This window comes from Strix aluco, chromosome 5 (genome assembly GCF_031877795.1).
Source record: "Strix aluco isolate bStrAlu1 chromosome 5, bStrAlu1.hap1, whole genome shotgun sequence".
NCBI classification, from domain to species: Eukaryota; Metazoa; Chordata; class Aves; order Strigiformes; family Strigidae; genus Strix; species Strix aluco.
The window spans coordinates 54,868,385-54,890,486 of NC_133935.1; the positions used below are offsets into that span (position 1 = coordinate 54,868,385).

A 22,102-nucleotide genomic window follows, 5' to 3' on the forward strand; every position below is an offset into this window, starting at 1 on the left:
CACCAGAAAGGACACCTTGACCCTAGAACAATCTCCATTTGTGACAGTTTGGACCTGCATCATAGGACCATGCTCTGAACACCAGCCTATACAGAGACTCTGCTTAGAAACACTCTCCCTCCCTACTGAAACTGAACAACTGTGCACTATACGTAAATGCCAGGGGCATTCTCATGGTGAAAGAAGTATGGATTTTTCTTTTCCCCTTTTTCAGAAAGGCACCTATTTTTGCCACCTGAACAAGATGTTTGGGCAGTGATCATTTTTAAAGAGGCTGATAAGGTCTATGAGAAGATCAGCAACAAGTCCACAATCCCACATGCAACTGATATACTGGGCAATTGAGGCAGATCCTGCAGGTCCAAATATTCCAAATCAGCTGCTGATTCTGGAGCATTTTTCTTTTTGTATGTCCACTCTGTAACAGAACAGTCATGTCCTAAAAAAAAGATCTTGTGTAGAAGCCAGTCCTCAGCTTCCCTCCTGAGGTCAAGAGAAAATGTGAAAATTCCACTTATTAAGCCTAGACTCAAGTGGCCTCATGCTGTGCAACCACAGCCAGTGGCTAGAGCAGGAAATGTTGACTTTAGACTCTTATCTCAATTGCAATTTGTGTTTCAGACACCTCTGTAAAACATTCTGGTATCTTCAAAACATTCTTCTTATCTTCTGTCATGTTAATGTTATTAGGTACATACATGCATACAGACATGCACACAGCTGAACTAAGTTGCAATTCCTCTGAGGTTTTTTCACATCTGTGTGCACGGACAGCTTTGTTTTTACCTCTAACCTTTTTATTTTTGCCCACGGGCTCCCTCAGGCTTCCCTGTGTAGGCGATGCTAGGCCTGAATCTAGATACACTTTGGGTTTAACTCCACAAGCCAGACATGCTAGGCACTCACCAGCCATGAAGGTGAAGATTTCTCCTTTGGGTGGAAGGGCACTCTGGCTAGATCAACACACAGAAACATGTTTATAAACAGCCAGAAAAATCTCCCATCTCTTTTGATACTCAACATTTCTTATTTGGAACTTATCCGCATACTTGAGAGCAGATGCTCTTGGATCTCCAGTGCTGCTATTAAAGGTACCAGCCAGGCCCCCTAGTGCCTTTTAACCATGAAAGAATCTGAAGTAACAAAATTTACTTTTAAGTTTTACAGATTTCCCTGGGTATTATAAAACTGGGATAGACTATGTATTTTCATAAACAGCAGTCCAAGAAGGAAAACACACACTTTGTAATGAACCGTCTGTCAAGGGAAATCCAGATGAGTTAAGCAGATGCAGGAATTCAAGTTATTTTTGATATTCATAGATAAAAGCAGCTATCAAAACAGGATAAAAATATTTAATACTGAGTAGATGCTCACTAGCAGTTCCTAGATGCAAAGAAATTTGAGCAAAATGAGGTACTCAGTTACCAGTAAAAATAAGATATGCTTTTGATAGTAAATTTAAAATTACACTGAAGCATATCAGCTACAGGCTGCAGATGTTATTTCAATATTACTGCCAACTTACAACATTCAGAAATCACAAGTCAGGCCTAAGAAAGCATGTTATTAGTTTAAAGTGGCAAGGTGGGTTAAAAATAATACACTTAGTACTGTTTTATTTATCTGCTTTTTTAGACATGGAGTTATGCAGAAGCAACATTTCATTTTTTTTCTCTGCACTCATGAGCTTTATTTTTGTGAAAGCTGAATGAAAGCTGAAATTCTCATGCAGTCATTGAATTCAGGAGCTCAGACTTTAAAACAAAATATCCTCCCCCCCCCAAAAAAGAAAAAAAAGCAATTTTTTAATTTCAAGTCTTAAGACTTGTGATAAAATCAGGAGAGTTGGCAACACAGAGCATGTAACTGTGAAATCCTTCATCTGTACAGAACTCGCATGAAGCCATTAAGCACACACCAACAGAAAGGTAGTTTAAAGTCCTTTATTCCTCTGAATGTCCCTTTACTTAGAGCTGCTTCTTTGTGGGACTGTTGCTCATTAGAGCAACCCAGCACAAAATATGGCTGCTCAGAGGAGTCCTAGGACTGCTCTTATTTATATCAATCAACAGTGACCAAAACAGACTGTAAAAGAACTTATGAAGAACAAAATTTGCCAGGAAAAAGATGGTAAATGTTATTTCAGCCACGCTTTCTTTCTCCTTGCTACTAGGGAGAAAAGGGTTTCCAGTTTCTACAAATCAGGGCACAGGTCAGATTTACAGCCTGCCTTTATCCCTATAGCAAGTACTAAAATGAATGATATTCAGGCATTAGTCTTCTTTTCCTACTTGTTACTAAAAAGATGTCCAATGGTTAAATTCAACATTCTGGATCCCATGTATTAAACAGGGCTTAAATACAGCAGGTTTCCTGTCATTATCAGTGTCCTGCCCCCATGTCATCTGCTGCAGTTGCATTCATGTGCATCATTCTCTACCCTCATTTTAGATTGGATTACATTAATCTTGTTATATATATATTGAACCAGTTCTTTCTTTCTTTTATTAGCTCCTTGGTTTGAATAGAAAATTTACAAGTATCTACACATCCACACAATAACTGGAGCTTGAAAATGATCCAAGATGATACCCTAACCTAAGACAAGAACTGATGGCAAGAACAGATGGTTCAAGAAAAACTTACCCAAAGGGAGGTTCTTGTGCCATGTGTTATGGCTGTTTATTAGATCTCCTAAAGGGTGGTGTAGCATCGAGATAAAACAGGCACTCAGTAGACAGAGTACGTGACGTGCAGTCAAATGGATTGATTTGTCTAGTGAATCTAATAAATGGATCTTGTTAATGCTGAGCAGGGAAAAATATTCCTCAGCCTCTATTCATTAGCTCATCCTCATTAAAAGAATGCCTTCTCGCCAGAAAATCAGAAAGGCCTCCAGTCCTCTCTGCAGAACACTCCTCAATGCATAAATATTGGTTTCTCTCGGTTAGTCTGTTTTCAAACAGCAGCACTGCTAGCAGTTGTATTTCTGATCCCTAATTTATGTACTTTGCTGTTGATTATTCTTTGCTCTTGCCTGTTTATCAGCAATATCCCTGTCTCTTCTACAATGCAAAACTGTTCTTTGCTCTTCAGTCCCCCTTTTAGTACCCATTGTTTTTCATCTACATCAATTATACCCTGAGTTTCTGTACCTGATGGTGCAGCCCACCCTACCATGCCTCAGCTATTGTTCAAGGTCCTCTGTGCACCCATTCCACTACTTCTCCTTATACAGTGGAATAACTGCAGGGCATCTGGGAGGCTTGTGGGACTGAGCACCTCCAAATTCATGCTCTAGTCTTGAGAAGTAGAAAAAAAATCTTTTTGACTATCCCTGAATACCATGCCTGTAAGTCACATCAAATATTTGATGCTTATACTCTGTTTTTTTCCTCTCCTTTCCCTTTTTGTTCACTTGGGAGAGAAAAATGTTCATCATGTACACATCCTATCCTCTCTCGCCCTACACCTTCTAGTGACTGACCATGAGATCATTTACTTCATCCTCTTCCATAAACCACTAGTGGCTCAAATAGTCTCACTCAGTCCTGTCCCAGCACTTCTTTCTTCTTGCTGGCTGGCTGTTCTCTCTCAGTATTCCAGCAGGGCACCTACATCCAATTTTGAAAAACTTTCCATCCCTCCATCTGTACTTCTTGCTGGCCCATTTGCCTTCCCTCATTCAATATCCAGCAGGTAATTTTAACACTCATTTTCTCTTCTTTTCTGGTTTTTAATCTGATCACTCAGATTTCTACATTCTCTGCTGACAATGCCTTTTCTGAGGCCTCATTCAGCCTATCTCGACTGAGTCCTGGGTTCATCATGCTTTCCTCCTCTGCGTGTTTCCTTCCCTTGCCTTTTGCTACCTGGTGAGCTTGTGACTCACCTGCTAGCTCTTGGCCTTATCTTTGTATCATCTCTGAATGCTCCTTTTGCCCCTGCTCTGCAGGAGTTTCATATGGCTGTCTCATTGGATGCCCTCATCTATCTTATTCCTGTACTGTGTACTTATTCATGTGCTGTGATTGTTTATATTAGCAGTTAAAGACCCCTGTCAATTCACACCTGCCTTCTTTTGCTATCCATTATTATCCAACTCTTCCCAATGTAGAGAGAGGAGCTATGCTCCTTCTGCATAGCTTGAAGGTAAAACAAAAATATTTATCCCTATTTAACCTTCTTCTCTTTTTCATTCCCTGCTGTTATTAAAATACTGCCTCACAGGATGCAAGGATCAGGTACTTTTTATCTATATGTACCATCCATTTGAATAACCGCAATTCTATTTTATTTGAGGTTATTTAACTGTCTGCTTCTGGTTAGATGACTGATGGAAGTATGGTTATGAGTGGCCTTTGCCAGATGAGAATGACTGAAGTTATGAAAAGATATTAGCATAAATCATAGCAAAGGCATCTGAAAGCATAAGAGATTTGAAAATGAAATAAGCTGCTAATTCCCCTGGAGAGTAATTTTAGATAAAAGATCTCTGAAGCTACATTAGGTATTACTTAGTGTCACAAGAAGTTGCTGAAATCCATGAAAAACAGCAGGTCTCTCTGATTTGTAAGATACAGGTTCCTCATTTCCCTGAGATGTTTATAGATGGATGATATGTATATGGACAGATAAACAGATAGAAAAATAGTAATCTGGAACACACGCACAAAGTATGTGGTTAAGAACATGTTAGCATACATTTATTACACAGAAGCAGTTCACCGTGTGACTGTGTCTCAGTCTGTAAGATTACATACCTGTTATATGTATGTGATATTCCTCTTTGAAGATCTTTTGGAAATAAGGTACTTTGAACTGCATATGTGCAGATGGCAAGCCTGGAAGATTCACTTCAACATCACCCATAAAATGTGGAAACTCCCAGTCCTGTTAAAAAAAGAAAGTAAGAGCCTAAATATAAACTTTCATGGTATATTTTTGCCCTTTTAAAATGGCTTAAGTTAAAAAAAAGGGAAAGCTTCTCTTTTTAAGCCTCCCATTATTAGATTTTCTTACTTTTAAGTTTGACTGAACCACTTGAAATAGAATATCTTGTTTATATTAAGTAGTACAATACGATTTCTACTTCCACTCCATGTAATTATGTGTTTAAAAGTTCACTTCAGAATGAGGATATTGAACCCACTGTACCAGCTGATAATACAAAATAGTCTAAGCAATACAAAATAGTCTAAGCATATCAATACCTATATAGCAACGTTGCAATACTAGTTTCAACTTCTGTTACTAATTTGGCAAAGAGTTTACAGGTACGAAATTGTCAAAGAAGGCCGGACCCTTTCAAATATTTCATATATATGTATTCTAGAGTGTTTTCTGTATTTGGCCTTAATACATTTAAATAAACACTCCCTGCAAGTACAGGTCCTTCAGCATAATCTGCCTGAATCAATCCAAGCACAGTTTTCTCCACTACTGTATTTCAGCTGACAAGGTAATGCTGGAAATGTGGAAGCTCTTACCTATCATTATGCATATTTTGGTAGCATGTGATAACCCAGCTGAGGAGGAGCTGCATTTAAAGGAATTTTTTGCTCCGTTATCTGCACCCACCATCAGTCACTTGAGAATGGGTATAATAGCATGGCTCATTAGAGCAAAAACTGAAAGTCTAGCAATAGTGCTAGAATCAGTATGATTACTGACAGAGTGGTTACTCTGTGCACTGCAGACTGTTGGTGATCTGCTGTTAAAAACATACTGGCCCTGTTCCTATGCACGCTCCTGGATTTGTACCTCACAAGTTAGTGCAACAAGCACCTGAATTACTGAAAGTAAGATAAAGGAATCTGAAATGTGAGGAACTCTGTGAGTGACTTATGCTTCCTTCACACAAAAACTATTCCAGCGCAGCCATCTCTCCAAGAGAACCAGTTTCATTTGGTTTTTTTTCATCTTTATAAGGCTGGAAAGTTTCCTACCAGGGTAATGAAAAAAAAAAGTTATGCAAAACTAAGAATCATCTCTGAAAGATAAATCACTATATATAACTTCCAAGAATTGCTAAGCACTCAGCATTTTCTACAGCGGAAGGGAAATGGAAGAGTTTTATCAGCAGGGAATAGCATGGCCCAAACACCAACAGCAGCTGATTTGTGCTAACTCTTTGTGATACTGAGTTAAATGGATTAACAGGAGTACAAGCAAGGAGAAAACCTGACCCTCTGTACCTGGTTCTCAATGTTCACACTGATAGAGAAAGTGCCAATTTACAGATGCAGAAGATAAGGGAAATAAGGATGCTCTCCTTTGCCTTATCACTAACACAACGCATGCACTCCCGGTCGTGAGGTATGGTAATAACTGCCCAGCTGCACGATCCCTTGCACTGCATCTGCAACCATCCCCTTGCAGGCGGTAGACATTCAAAAAGTGCTCAAAGATAAAAATTTTATGGGTTTATGCTCTCAGTTCACAGTATCTAATATACATCTCTTGGACTGGTGTCTCATGTTAAGTCATACATACTCTCACCCAGCAACAAATAGGAAGAAATGCATTACATATTCCTGAAGATAAACAAATGGAGAGCTGTGGACTCTGCATTAGAAATAAGTAAACATGGGACTATAAATCCAGCCTCCTTGCCTTGTTTTGCCCCAGTGCTCCTACTGTGCCTTTTCCTGATTCACAGATAAAATTCCACCGTACAGAATTTTGCATTGGACTGTGTCTTTGCATGAGAGCTTTATAAGGAAGTTCATAATTTTTTCTGATCTGTATGAATATTACCTTATATTGAGTAACTAGAATGCCAACTCCATCAGATGTGCTGTATTGTCTCAGCAAACAACTACTGAAACTGGAAAATATTTCATAAAACAAAAGCAAAACAGAGAAATTCAATCCCAACAGTGTGCTACTGTTTACATTATAACAGACAGGTGAGCGGAGAGCCTACTAGAAAAAGACCTATTGGACACTCCAAACTATGGTTACCTTTCCTGTGTACATCATTTCACACTTTCTACATATATATCCCATACTGTATGAAGCATGCCTGAATTGTATCATGACCTCTGTTACCCTGTAGCCCCATAAAAAGGTATTGCCATTGCTAGAGAGATATAAACAAGTCACCAGTGCTCTCCTAAAGAAATGCAGATCTGGGGCTGGACAAAACTGCTTTTAGGGGTAACAAGGACGACAAAGAAGTATCTAACATACGTGAAAGGCACTATGTATAGTAAACCTGGCTGTAACATGGAGCTTCAGATCAGTGAAGAAATAGCAAGGTTTAAAAGTGTGTTAGCAAACATAAAAATGCCCTCAAGTAGATCCTAGAGTGAGGAAAAATAAACCATCATTATGAACATCATAACCTTCCCAGCAAAGGACTCCAGATGCCAGTGACATGCCATAACGCCCCCACTGACCCCCAACAGACTGAAACTGCCGATTTCAGGATCTGCAGGAGCAGGAGGAGAGTGGGTGAAACACCAGAAAAAGCAGTGGAAGCTAAGAAGTGTGTGCATAACAATTTTGACATCATTATTATTATTATTACTGAAACTTTTTTCTGCACAGAAGTATTATTTTCTGTAATAATTAGATCTCAACTAATAATGATTCTTGGATTACACTGTTAAAATTTAAGTGATACTAGTAATAAATTCTTGGCTTTATCTATAAGGTGTTTCTTCTTCACCCATAAATAACGTTTTGAATGTAACACCTTTATTGGTGTGATTAAATCTGTTATTAAGTGAATTAAATCTGTTATTTAAGGACAGTCCAACTGGAAATACAGAAATAAAATAAAAAAGCATCAACAATATAGAACAAAACACAGTAAAATGTGTTTAAAGCAATACCAAAAAAAGGAAACTAAAACAATGAATTAAACCTACTGACTTCCATGAAAGTCACTACAGTCACAGCACTTAAGAAAATGAGGCTTCAATTTAGGTAATTAAATAGCCTTTGGGGCTTCATTTGGCTCACAGCTTTGGTAAGCGTGAGTGTTTACTGTCCGTGTAGTGACGTTATGTGCAGACACATAGCTGTAGTATTGTGCAGGAGAAGGGCAGATGACTATTAACTTTTCGGGCTAATGCCAATATCAGGCTGTCAAATCCAAACTCAACAAAGTGGCCATTTTGCTATCTAGATTCTACGGAAGTGTTGTCCAAAATCTTTTGACTGTGTTATTTTTTTCCTTACTGACAAGCAAAAGACAACTTAATTTTGCCAATATCCAGAGAACCATTTTTCCAAGAAATTCAAGGTGCCTAGTAGGAATAATCTGCCTCATTTGTTAATAGGTACACTAACAGCACAAATGTACAAGCCCATAAATCTAACTGCTTCCTTCTCTGGAACACAGCTCAGCTCTGCATCATGCTTTCATACATGGTATTTTCTCTCCATGGTCTCTGATATCAGTCTGTGCTATCAGTTTGTGCTGACCTGTGGGACATGAGAGACATACACTATGTTCTTTAAGTTCTCAGTTCATAATTTGCAAAGTTCACTTGATCATCTTTAGTCCTTATTGCTGAGGTGCCTGCCATATCTGGGATCTCATTAGGAACTGAGCCCTAAATACCATATTTAGAATGTATCTCTACTAGCAGAGTTTGAAAAATAAAGTCATACAACCATATTGTAGCTCATATTTGTATCTCTCATAGCGCATGAACAGATTGTTTCGTCTTTAAATCAATCAGCATCAATTTTCCAATATTCATCTACTTCAGCAGTTTCCAACCTTGTGAGTCTGCAGCATACCTCTATGCAGTGTATGAAGAAGAAACCAACCCAGAACCAGCAGGCTTAAATCAGCTGCACAGAGGTCTCTAACCTCACCGGCAAGTTTTGTGTGATATGCAAATCACATGAGATTATTGCCTCATTTCACTCTAGTCATGAGGAAAGGGCATCCAGAGGATGGATTTAAGATCACTGAGGGGTTCATCCCGGTGTTGAGATGGGCAAAGGGAGCACCTCCATCAGCTACCTCATTAAATCCAGAAGCACAGACAAAACTGGATGCTGCAAAAGAGGAGATCATGGTATTTTGATTTTCTTCCCTTTGCTTCTAGTTCCCCATGCCAAAAAACCCCACAAAATCCTATGCTGCAATGCCATGTATTGGTTTAAGACCCACCAGTGGAGTTGGCAGCACTGATTTGGTATCTCTTTAAGTGAAGATATTTTTAGTAATTGTAACTGAGCATCAAAGCCACACTTTCTGAAATGATCTGTCCCTTCTCTGCCATCACCTGAAGAAAAGAGAAGGAGTTGCCTGGGGAAGCCCTGTCCTGACCCTGAGCCAGGACATGCAGCTGCCCTTGGGGCTCCTGGCCCTGCAGCCCAGCGGCATATTGGCAACACCCAGCGCCCTGGCTGGCTGCAGGATTGCTCCTTGCTGCTTGGTGTTTTTTATTGCAGGCTCTGGGCCGTGTCTTCCAACCCCAGAGGATCAGGACCAGGTGTTGGCAGGATTCAGCAAGGGTCATAAGCTGTCTGGGAGAGCGATGCTAGCCCTCAGCAGACCATATCCCACACTGCATGCACACACAACCCCATGTCCCTCAGTCACCAGCCCCTTTCCACCCAGGGAAAACTGCCACAGAGAAGGTGGGACCGGGATTAAAAACCAGTAACAATTAATGGCAAACGAATATGCCATGCTTTCATCTCTCCTCTGGTCTGACTGTAGCTCATAGGCTGCTTGGTACACAGTAAATATGAAACAACAGTAAAGATAATATGAATACTGTTCAGATATAATCATGAAAGAGCATAAATGCACACTGAATATTTCTGCTTTAAGTAGTGATGATATATGCTATATTTAATGCTAGGAACACATTTGTACTTTAAACTCCTCAGAATAATAAACAAACAAAAATAGAGGGAAGGAATGGAGAAAATGCATATATGAATGTGTATATGTGTGCTTGTTCCAGAAACTGCCTATAGCAATTTTTATTTTATTTATTAAAATCCTTTTAATTTACAAGATAGAAGAATGTGTATTTTCAGGTATCTTTGCATTTCTTACGTAGCTTTGTTTCAGCTCTCTGAACGTGGCAGACAGGCAGACAGCTAGAGAAAATTTAATGAGAGGCAATTGGCTATATATTTTTGCTACTGTTTGAAGTAAGAAATGAACAGTTGGAATTCAGAGACAAAGGCCCAACTCCTCTGTGGTTATCTCTAACTTCACTGCAGTGCTGCAACTTGCAGTGATCTCTGCAGCTGAGATCTCTGCAGCTGTGAGCTGCTAAACTACAAACATCATTTTAATATTTCATTCATACATAAGAGGGGAAGTCAGCAGCTGTGACTAGAACTCACTTTCATGCCTGTGAGATCAAATCTACTGCTCAGTTTCTGGCCTTCTATTTCTTGCCAACACCTTATTTAAATAGGAAGAAAGTTTGATAGACTGAGGTTTTTAGCCCTCACTAAATGAAAAATATACATCTACTCTTAACATGACCACCTGTATACTTGTATGTCTTCAGTGGGGCTACTTAGCTCCCCCTGTGAAAGATGACACATTATTCTTCAAAAGACCTCCTGCCTCATGTTGATACTATCAGTGCTAATCTATTCATACTTTTCAAGTCTGGAAAGTTTTATCTGATCTGCTCATCTGTTTTGGTTTCACTTGCTTGGATTGTTATTGGCAATAACAATCACAAAACTCCATCAGGAACCGTGGCACAAAGTCCTTAATTGCAGACACAGCTACACCCTTTATCTCTTAGACTTGGTTTAAAGAATTCAAAATATGGAAAACCTGCTGTAACACTGGAGTAACTGCTTCAACTGAGCTCTAAGCTGCTGAGACATAAGACTGAAGACAGCTTCCAGGATCAGACGTGGGTATACAAAGGCTATCCTTGCACTATATGGCAATATAAGGCATAGACACACCCACCACCTTGCTTGTTGTTCTAAATCATCTTTGTGCTCTTCTCCTCCTCAGTCTTTGCTTAGCTTCTTCAAGCTCCTGGACTTTCTCTAGAACTACCACTGCAAGTCTTGCTCATTTTCTCCCTTATTGGAGAAAATGATAATAAGACAGCAATAACTCCCTCTTTGAGAATTAAAGCAGCGGTCTCTTTTTATGTGTGTACTTGGCCTTGAATGACCCCTTCCATTACAAAATCATTATAGAATCCTTTAGTCTATTATCCATTTCTGCTTATTTAAAGGCAACAATTCCCAGGCCACCCAGGTCCCAAACAAGCCCTGGGTCTCTGCACTTTGAATTTACACATTAATGCATTTTGAGTCTAGACAAAACTCTGTATTCCCATGTCCTCAAAACAGTGACTCTTGTTACTGAAATGTCCAAATTGGTATTAGCTTTTCCAGAGCAAGCTCAAAGTAATCTCAAAATTTCAGACCACCTAAAATAAGAAGTGCTTACATTTCACTGAAAGACCTGTATCCACGCCTATACTCACTGGCAGATGTCTGATTTGTGATAGACGGCACTCCTTCTCTCTCCCCTGTGACTATAGCTTGGGTATCATCTTCTATTCACTCCTCACAACCTGGCAGTGTCTTGATACTGCAGATCTGTTCTGCATAACTTATCACAGATATGACAATTCCTATCAAACCTCACAGCTAAAATTTTTATCAAGGCTCTCATCATCTGCTGTTCACTTACATCAGCATCTTTCCCTCTGGCCTTCTCAAATGCAGTTGCTCTCCACCAATACAGAAATGCTGCTGCAAAGACCAATCTCCTAGTTTGTTTCTTTGACCATGTCACTTTTTTCTTTGATCAAATAAAATACAGGCCACTTCCTTTCATATTCAAATCCCTTCAGATCTTTCACTACCCTAGGTACAAACCGTCTATATGACAGCTGCTCCTTCAATCAGTCTATAAATCCAGACTATGAATCTTTTCTCTATTTAAGGAAACTTTCCCCTGTGCAGTTCCCTGTCAGCTGCAGAGCTTTCTCCTCTCTCATTCTCTTTTATAATTCTTCTTTGTTATGAGAAAACATGAGGATGTCACGCATTATGTATCCTGGATTACCTGTAATCCTAACCAGTGAAGTCACTGTTGCTTATACCCGCCTGTCTAACCAGCCATAACTCAGCTTTTCTTTAGCAATGGAATGCTCTAGGAATGAGCTGTATTTTGGTTGACCTTGAGTGTCATCTAGCACAATACTGCCCCAGTCCTTAGTGACCATTGCTAGTTCTGTGACAGGACAAATATTGTTAGTAGTGTGAAGAATTAATGGCTATCCATTCCTTCTGTTACATTAGGAACAAACTGTGTTTGAAAACAAGCCAGCGCACAAGGAAGGACAGGCACTAGAAAGTCTCACATCTTGAGATGTGCAGTGATCAAGAACAACCATAATTACCATTTGCCACTGAGGGCAAAGACTGTTCTTTCTTACAGCTACCCTTTAAGTTTTAGCTATTCATAAGAGTCAAAAAGGAGCAAGGTGAAACAACTTTATCCATGCCAGACATGCAGCAGACATCTCTAAGTACAGCCTCTGTGCACACCCAGGATGTCCTAGGAGCAAGTCCACCAGTTTTTCCATCAGGCAAACATGAGGTCTTGTACATCTCAGTGACACTGTGAGATTCCTCTTCTTTGTAACTCACTCTAGCCTGCCGATTTGCTATTCACAGCTGCTGAAAATGCTGATTAAAAAAGAACTGCTCAAAAGTAAATATTCTTCTATTTTGCCTCTGAGTTTCTCCAATTTTTGTAAGTTTTTACTCTTGCTTTACTGTCTCACTCGTGTCTGTCCTTGGTTGAGATAAATAGCTATCAGGTAATTCATCTGGATGAGGAACACCAGTGTGAGCTTTTCCAGTTAATTCTTGAGTCTGATAAGCTGCTAAATAAAGTGGTAATGTTGCAATAGTGTGTACCTGTAAGAAACAGAAATCAGCTCCTGCAAAGCAACTATGTCCTGTTCCCTACATGAAATTTCCCTAAACCACCAGCAAGTCAGTCATAATGGTTTTTCTAACTACATCAGCAACACACTTTATGAAAGCCATTTCTGTGGTGAATAGGAGAAATGAACATTCACTAATAATATGCAATACTTACATTTACAGATTTACTGAGACTACAGCTTGCTGTCAAGGGAAATCACTTATGACAGAGTGTGAATCTTTCTGGTACCCTAGAAGACCAAATATCTGACTATGATGTGGAGAATAAAAATGAATTTAAAAGATATTGCTATGTAATCATCTTCAACAATATGAGTACATATGTATTAATACACATACCATTGCATTGTGGAAAATATACTCACAGCTGAACAGTAATATGAAATCTGGAGCATTTCAGGATTTGTAAAGACTGCTAATGCCATTTGTACCTATTTGAGAACAACAAGCTCTACTTAGAGTTCTGAAGTAATTTTGCATTAAGGCAACTGTCTCCAGCTAATTTCAGCTGCATTAAAAAGTATATTGTCCCCTTCTCTTTCCAAATACCCACATATATGAATTTCCTTGTTGCCTGATATACAAATGTTAATGGTGCTTTTTAGGGTTGCCTAAACCCAAGAAGATAGATTTGCAGTAAAATACCCAAGCAGATATTTTCCTCACTATGAGCTTTGCAACATAATAAAAATGGTATTATAGAAATGAAGAGTATCTGGAGCAAGGGGATTACTATATGTTGCTCAGTGTAGGTAGAAAGTAAATCAGCTGCCTCAACATTAGAAATGGATGACTGAGGAGCCGTTCTGTTCTGGACAAAATTCCTTCAGATCATACTTGCTCTGAAGAGTTTTACCATCACCTGTTCTGAGAAAATCTGGGGCCAGTTACAAACAAAACTATGAACTTGCCCTTTGGTATTAAGCACAATCGGAAGTGGCAGGTCTGGACCAACGGTCTCAGCCTGAAACTTTGATCCAACTTGTTTTGGTTTAGCTGTAACTGTAAATTACGCATGTGTTTGTGCAGGTTTCAACTTGCTGTGATTAAGGTAGTAATATTAATTTACTATTGAAGTAAAAAACAGGATTATATGCTGCATTTGACTGATACTGAGAAAATTAATAGAGCTTAAGAAGATGACAAAGTAAAAACACCGGAGGCATATGGAACGCAGGGAAAAATGTGTCTCGTAAATTTAAATGCGGCGTTTGCAAACAAGTCAGTGCAAATTCCCTTTCCTTTAAAACAACCAGTAATAACTCTTTTCCAAAATTATTTTCCTCCTCATAACTTGTGCTAATTAATATACCAGTTTTAATATACAAGGAAAGAAAAAGGAAACCGTGTGCAAATGTTGAAAGAAGAAAGGCTGACTTCGCAAAACACAGCTATCTGAACTTAAGCCTTTGTTTCAGGAATAACAGAAATACAGAATATATTTGGTCTTCCCAGCTCCCTCTCTTGTTTTTTAGTTGCAGTTAAAATAATTTTCTGTGTCCTGAGTTTTAGCCTGCTAATAGGTTTAGCAGCGGCAGCATACTGTACTTGCGAATGAGTTGCCTTCATTTCCTGAAGGCAACATATCCCATTCCTGAACTCCTCCTCTACGCTCCTCCTTTACTCCCAGTTTTATCTTCAAAAGCTGTGGTGTGGCCATTAGGCACATAGATTCCAGAAGTAACAGCAGTTTGTTTGGTATCAGTTGGGATGGTAGTAGGAAATGCATATATTATGCTTGCATAGCCATTATGTAAACACATCTGGGTAGCAAAAAAGGATATAAAGAAATACAAAAATCCTAGAACGAGTGCATGTAAAAATAAAATGAGCTTTGCTTGCATATCACTATCTCTGGAACATGTTTTCAAACTGTCATCAACAATTTAGAATACAAGTGAAAATGGATATATGCTATATGGGCGTTTATTTTGTCCATTCTTATTTGCATTACACATGCTGCCAAATCAGTCTCTAACATTTATTGTGTGGATTAAACTGCCATTCACCAGGATGGGAACTAGCACACAGCTAGCTCCCTTGTAGACACTTACATTTAGGGATCCTGAGCTTCAAGCTGAATCACATCCAGGGTGTTTCAGCTGGGTCCCACTCCAGAAGCCTGATAAGCCACTCACAGCTTGTTAGTATATGCTACAAAGCAGATGTCCTTCCCCACACTGAAGTTCTTCAGAATGCATAAGCCCTAACTGGCAATGATGGCTGGTCCATGGACCTCTGAATATCTTTTCTGTGTTTGCAATGATCTACCTACTTTTTTCCATGAATCATAATCATTTAAATAATCACATGAAACAGTTTATCTTGATTCCCTCACCAGGTCAGGAAGCTAAACAGCAGAACACTCCCCGAGCTGCTCTGCATCCTCATCAAGTGGGAGCATCTCCCTTTACCCCCTGAAATTAAAATTCAGTACAAATCATTACCTATTTCAACAGAATTTGAATGGGAAGGCCCACTCTTCTGATAGAACTGGAATGGAGAAATTCCAAATCCATGAAAACAAAAGGAAAGAGCCTTAACTGTGCTGGTGTGAAATAGAGACTCAGTCCAGTGCATGAGATACAGACTGACAAATTCAGTAACAACAGACCCAGGAAACTATGTTTGACCACAGAACTAAAACTGCCAGCTCAGAGACTGCAGCAGCTTGTCTTATGGTGTCCCCTCACAGTCTGAGATGCTGAACAGCAACTGGGTCTTCACCAACCATCTAGATAAGGAAAAAGGGATATGAACATAAAGGTGCTCCCCCCCAGTTTAACACAAGAGACTGAAAGATAAAATGAGAGGTTCTCACACCAGTAGCAGTCCCATCTCAGGTGATTTCTGGTGAGTACAGAACTGAGCACTGGATCAAGGCCTCAGAGTGATGTGCAGTGTGTTTTAATAAGTGTATTAAATTCTAACTGTATTCTATTATATTAAATACTTTTCTAAGTTCTAAAAGACATTCTTTAATTACAAAACAATTTACTGAATCAGACACCAAACATGCTCATCTACATCAACACACAGAAGCGAAGTTGCTAAGAACCACTGTAAGATCTTTGTAATGAGACACCCTTATTTCACTGTATTGTACATCATTTGACTAAAGGGACTTTGAGAAAAATAAGAAAACCATAGTCTCCCTAAGTAAGTATAGGTCTACTAGTTTTATTATTTTCAGTAATAAGAAGCTATATAAAACTAGTGTGCTGCTTGGATTATTATACCGTATCTTCCGTATAGACCACAGCATTACATTAGGCATTCACTGCAGTTCAGTGACATGAAATATCCTCTTATTACAGAGAGTGTATGTCACTTAATAGTTACAGAAATTATTTACTTAAGCTGTCCCCTTCCCATCTACCCTCCCCTCTCCAAAAATTCGTTCATTTTCTTATCCCTTGGGGAAACGCTGCCAGTGCTCTCTGTACGTTATGCATACATAAATTACATGCCTTAAAGAATGAACAAAATCATAAACCCCAAAATATAGCATCCAATGTGAATAAAAATTAGGGAAGATAACTCTTCTCTACAGCCTCCTCTCTGACCTCAATGCAAAAGCTTACTTCCTGAGTCTGAGAGAGGAAAAATGCAACTTCAGCCTTTTATACCAGAGCAATATATCTGCCTTTGCCAAGCGCATGCAGAAAACATGAACTTCATCCTAAAAGGTTTTCAATGTTTAGAAACCTCCTGGGAGAACTTGTCAAAAACACAGTGAACCAAGTTCTAATTGCACAAACTCACCCTGGTCTTGACAAACACAACAGTTTGGTTTGAATTTCAAAACTGTTTCCATCAAAATCCTTAGGAGCAGAGAGAATGTTGTTAAGGTGTCTTTTTGAATCTCAAAGACAAAATCAGAGGCTGGTGGTGTGCAATGAATTAAAGTTTTCTCCTAGTGAGATTTGAATCTAAATATAGCAACTATGCTGATCACAAAAAAAAGGCTGAATTATAATTTTTAAAAAATGACAGATGAGACAGGGTGGACAACCTCAAAAGGTTTGGAAATTCAGTGTAGGTAAGAAACCATATATACAGCACTTGGCAGAAGCTTATCCAAACTAACAGACCCTTCTGAAGGATGCTCTCCTGCAACCTTTCTATTCAGTCTTTACTTTTGATCTGCAAGAAATCCCTTTTCCCCCTCACTGCCAATGCTACTTTTGGAAGACAACTTGCTAATTTCCTTCCACAGAGGATCTTCTTTGGGTACAATTGTACAAGCCCCACGAGCCCCTCTTTTTGGAGGGGAAGATGGTCTCTTCCACTACCTGTTGTTCCAGAAACCTGGCTTTCACCTACTCACATAACCTTACATCTCCATAATCTTTGCCACTAACAATAGTACTTACATGCTTTTCCCCTTACTGTATATTCTTCCATAATTTTCTCCTTAACATCTGAAATGGGGAGACTTAATTCAGTAGTTCATATTTTTAATTTTAAGAACTTTCCTGACAAAAGCATTGGGAAATGACATGTTGCCTGCTCTCAGAGATGCTGTTATGAGGGCAGTAAGCAGATGCAGTATGCTGCCTGTAGATAAATGTGTGGCTTCCAAAATTCCAAGTATGACTCCAAAACTTTTAATTACTGGCATCAGTGAATCAAGGGAGCTACATTATAACAGCTGAGTGATTACTCTCTCAGTGTGATTAATAGACCAGGTGGGGTTTTAAAGCAGGGTTCTACATGTGTGTATGCATATAGAGGAGAGGTAGATGCATGTGTTTTGGGGGGAGTTCCAGTTAAGCTAGTCAAAGCCATATAATACAGACAGTTACTGAAACCTTCTGGACAGGAAAATATAGAATTCAAGCATTATTTTCAATTGTTTAAAGAAATGCTAAATCAATTTTCTCATCAGAGGAGCTGTTTTAAAGCAATTCACCAAGTCAAGATAATGAATGAGCTGTTCTTTCACAGCATTCCTCAAGGAGGAATTATCCCAAATGATATGGTTACTTAATACGAACATTTATAAAGGGACAGTCATTATGCGAATTATGTATTTTACATAATTTATTTCAACTTCCAGTTTATAGCAGTACTTTTATCTTTTCACTTTTCAGTGATAAAAAGGCATCAATTATAATTCTCCTAGCATGTCTACAGAACAAATGTCTGCTAGTGAAGTTGCTGTGCTCATTCAAACAAATAATTATACATCAGACAGTCCTGGGCAATCTACATTTACCAAAATAATGAATAGATAAAAACCACACACTTATATGTAGCAGTTCAGGTGTATGAGAAACGCACTACAAAATATATTTAGGGGCATGCTGGTCTGTAGCAGTTCTACCTACCATGTGATGACTATTGGCCAGGCACTTCTGCTATTAAATATGTAAATCCACTTAAAGCCCAGAGGGCAATATGCCTACTGCCATGTTTTTAAAAGAAAACAGAGACTATTGCTTTCATGTCTCCTCAGACTCAGTACATTTTTACTGAGGTTTATGCAGTTTGCATGTACAAACCATGGCTGCAAAGCATTCAAGTATGAAAGAAATATGAGCAAACCAGATTATAACAAGTATTTCGAAGAATCTATAATCAGAGGTGAAGAGGTATAATGCAGAAAAGCAATTTAGAACCACACCACAGGTTATTATTACAGCAATGTACTATTTAGGAATTAAAGACTGCTGGGCTGCATCAGCATGCCTGACAGCAGAGGTTGGCCAAATGTTCTGGTCAGGACTAAAAGCAATTTCACTGGCTTCTACAAGCAAAAATTCATAAAGCTGAGTTATTAATAAAATAACATTTGCTAATGTACTTTGGCAAAGACCCTGCTAGACCTTGCAGATGCTGAAAGGGTCTGAGAGCTCCATCTTCTAGTCTTTCCACTGCAGATCACAAATATTCACAAAAGACAGACTCCCCTGATACAGGCTACAAAACCCACTGACCAGAACAGATTTTTTTTTTTTTTTTTAATTATGGCTCAGGTGAGCATTGTGGAAGATTAGAAGCTCCTATAGTGACACAGCACAGGGGATCCATGTGGCTTGAGGACACAAAGCTCATCGTAATATTTCTGTGTCTTCTTGTAATCTTGATCAATATAAAGGTTGATCAAACTATCAACTACTCACCACTTACTTAGAATGACCAAACCTTTCATAAGAAAATCAAAATAACAAATTTATTAAGTAGGTAGGAATTAACTGTTCCTTCCTAAAGTGTTCATGACTTCTCCTCCTCCCATTTTATCTGCATTTCCCAACTTCTCCTCTGTTTTCCTGCAGTCAGCTGCCAAACTTCTTGCTTTAAATGCTGAGTCAAAATACAAGGATAATATCACTCATGCCACCCTTGTATATTTTGTAGTAACCATTTAAGAAGCAAGCAGTATTATTTCCTTCTTGATAAAAATATACAGTTCCAGTTTATACTGTCTCACACCTAATTCTAAAAACTTAATTGTTTTCTGTGAATCCTTACTAGGTACATGGAAATCCTTACATCAATTTAAAAAAGCAAAATCCCATGAAACGGTTTCTTTAACAGAAAACAGAGTTATACAAGACTTGCTACTTAATTGGCAGTAATGACAACATTCTACTTCCCTGAAAACAACAATAAAAGCTTTCACTGATTACCAATCACATATCTGATCTCTGAATTCCTCTTTTTATGAGTATGATTCTGCACAAGGATTTCTACCAGAATGTGTTACCTTTTAGAACTAGGTCACTGAGGAAAACTGAGTTCATGTTCTCATTCTGACTTTAATGTTATACAAGTTTATAATTTCCCCATGAAATATATTAATAATTTTATTTAATTTTCTTATACAACCTGGAGGCCCATCTAGCCTGTATGCCAGTATGGTTCTCTGTAACTACACAGACATAGTTATCCCATCCCCAAGATAATCTGTAATTTGACTATTATCTTTTAAGACTCTCATTACTTTTCTGCATTTCCAATATCAATCTGTGTCTTATAAATGAAGAATATTGGTAACTGATACAGTAAATAATTGCATTTGGTGGATAATATTGTCCCGGCAGGTAGTCCCTTCAGCAGTACTCACTGAGGCATTCTTTATAGAAGAAACATCATAACTGTGTATATTTGCATTGGGGCACACAGTGGAAATTTATTGACAAGCTCTGTATGGGGAATGAAAACTTTATTTTTCAAATCTTTTCAGTGTTCAAAGTTGCTTATACTTACAAGCTCTATGTAAAGGAAAAGCAAGAGTATCATTGCTATAAAAATGAATGTGCAAATGAGGTTGAGAAATTATTACCTGGAAGTGGCTGTTGAATAACTCTGCTTAGACTCTGATCACCAGTATGAATTAGGCATTTTGCCTGCAAATTAATGTAGTTGTGTCAAGTTGGAGCCACTGTCTGAGTGAAGGCTAAAAATGGAGCCAGGATGCTGCAGCACAGTCCTGTAGAGCTGGGAAGAGCCTCACCACTGTTGATCTGATATTCAGCAGGTGAAGGGGGCAGAGGCTGTTCTTCCTTCTGGACCCCTACCGACTACAGAATGACAGAGCAAGAAAACTCTATATGGGCAGCCCTGCTGATTTTCATCCTTCTCAGTCCTCAGGTGTAGTTTTACAAGTGCAAAAGAAAGAAATGCAACAAACTGTTTACATTATGAAAAGAGAGCCTTTTGGGGTTTATTTTGCTATGGAAATGGCACTGGAGGAATTCATATAATCCATACCACAAGGGCACCCAGTTACCACCACAGCAGGTGCCATATAGAACAGACAGAAATCACGGCACTGCTGCTTACTGTTCAAGTGTGCATGTGTACAATATACTGATTTAATTTGCTTACGACTTTTCCAAATTTAACTGCATGGGTTGAACACAGTCCATGCCAGGTGTCTGCCTCAGGCTGGGGTTTTTTTTTCTGTTTGGTTCTGTTTCTGTTTTAGGGGTTTGACATTTTCAACCAGCAGCATTCGAACACTTCTGAGAGTGAGACCAAAGAGCAGATAAGTTGCTTTGCTTTGTAGAATTGACTCACGCTTTGAAGTAAAGACATACAGTTTAGCAAGGGAGTAACTTTGTGTCAAGGATGTGCCTTTTGCTCCCCTGTGAATATCTGCCCCAAACTGGAAGATTTTAAGGTACTTTTGAAAAGTCAGTAATTTTTATAGTTCCAAGAAATTAGCTAAAGGTTCAGAAACAAGTATCTTCACAAACTGTTCATCATTCAGCATGGCAAAGTGTCTCAGCTCCTAGAGATCATCAGACTATGAAACTGCCACTCTCAGAAGAGAGACAGAGCATCCTGCATTCTCCCTTAGCCTCCCACTCCCATTGCTGCTGCTGGCAGGACTCTGTGCTGCTCTCAAACAGGGACTGAGCTGGCCCTGCGCAGCCGCTGAGGGACAGAGAGCCAGCTCTCCTGCAATTACTGATCCCAAGTACTGTGCATGCAGATGGAGCCAGGTACCTGGAGCTGAGGGAATATGGGGGCGGGAGGGCTCCTGGCTCAGAGTCTGAGTCTAGCAAGGACGCAGTGGTCCAAGCCCTGTCCTCCTCCCTCCCCACCAGCCCTCTGTAAGAGGCCAAGCAGAATGCTTGGCATATCTGTGTGCAGCCACACGGTTAAATGAAGGCTGTGTCCACCTGGGCCATGCTGTGAAAAGGAATGAGATCAGAGAGAGAAGGGTTTGATAGGAAAATTGAAACAGGCTACCCAAAAGGATCAGGAGGCAGGGACAGACTTGAATCAGGACAAGAGGGTGGAATTGTTAGAAAGGATGGTGGGGATGGGAGCAGGAGGTTGGGACTGGCTGACTAAGGAAAAAGGACTGTCCTGGAGAGAGAGGGAAGGGAGAAAAGGAGAGATTTTGATTTGGACAGCAGGCTCGCAGTGGATGATTAGCATTCACTGGTTGTGGAGACTAGAAATGAGAGACTCAAAGACTGAAAACTGGAATTGGGTTAAAGTAATGGGATATGTCACAGAACCACGGATGAGGAGGACCCAAGGAGAGAGGGTTTGGAAGTGACAGGAAGGTAAAAGGCAAGTTTGGGGAAATGGTCAGAAAGTGCCAGTGTCTCTTTGGTTCTGGAGTTTGGACTGGTCACCATGACTCCGCTTATCACCACCCTCTGCTGTGAACATGCAGACGTGAAGCCCAGAGGCAAAGAAGATG

At 39.3% G+C, this 22,102-nt stretch overlaps 1 protein-coding gene across 2 annotated transcripts in view; it reads right to left on the reverse strand.

Moving 5' to 3' along the window:
• Nucleotides 1–22,102, reverse strand: part of TMEM117 (transmembrane protein 117) — a 228,356-nt gene that overhangs the window by 5,601 nt on the left and 200,653 nt on the right. For both annotated transcript variants that reach the window (XM_074825464.1, XM_074825463.1), the window contains exon 7: nt 4,767–4,896. In XM_074825464.1, the coding sequence (XP_074681565.1) occupies nt 4,767–4,896 (130 nt within the window). The remainder of the gene's footprint in view (nt 1–4,766; nt 4,897–22,102) is intronic.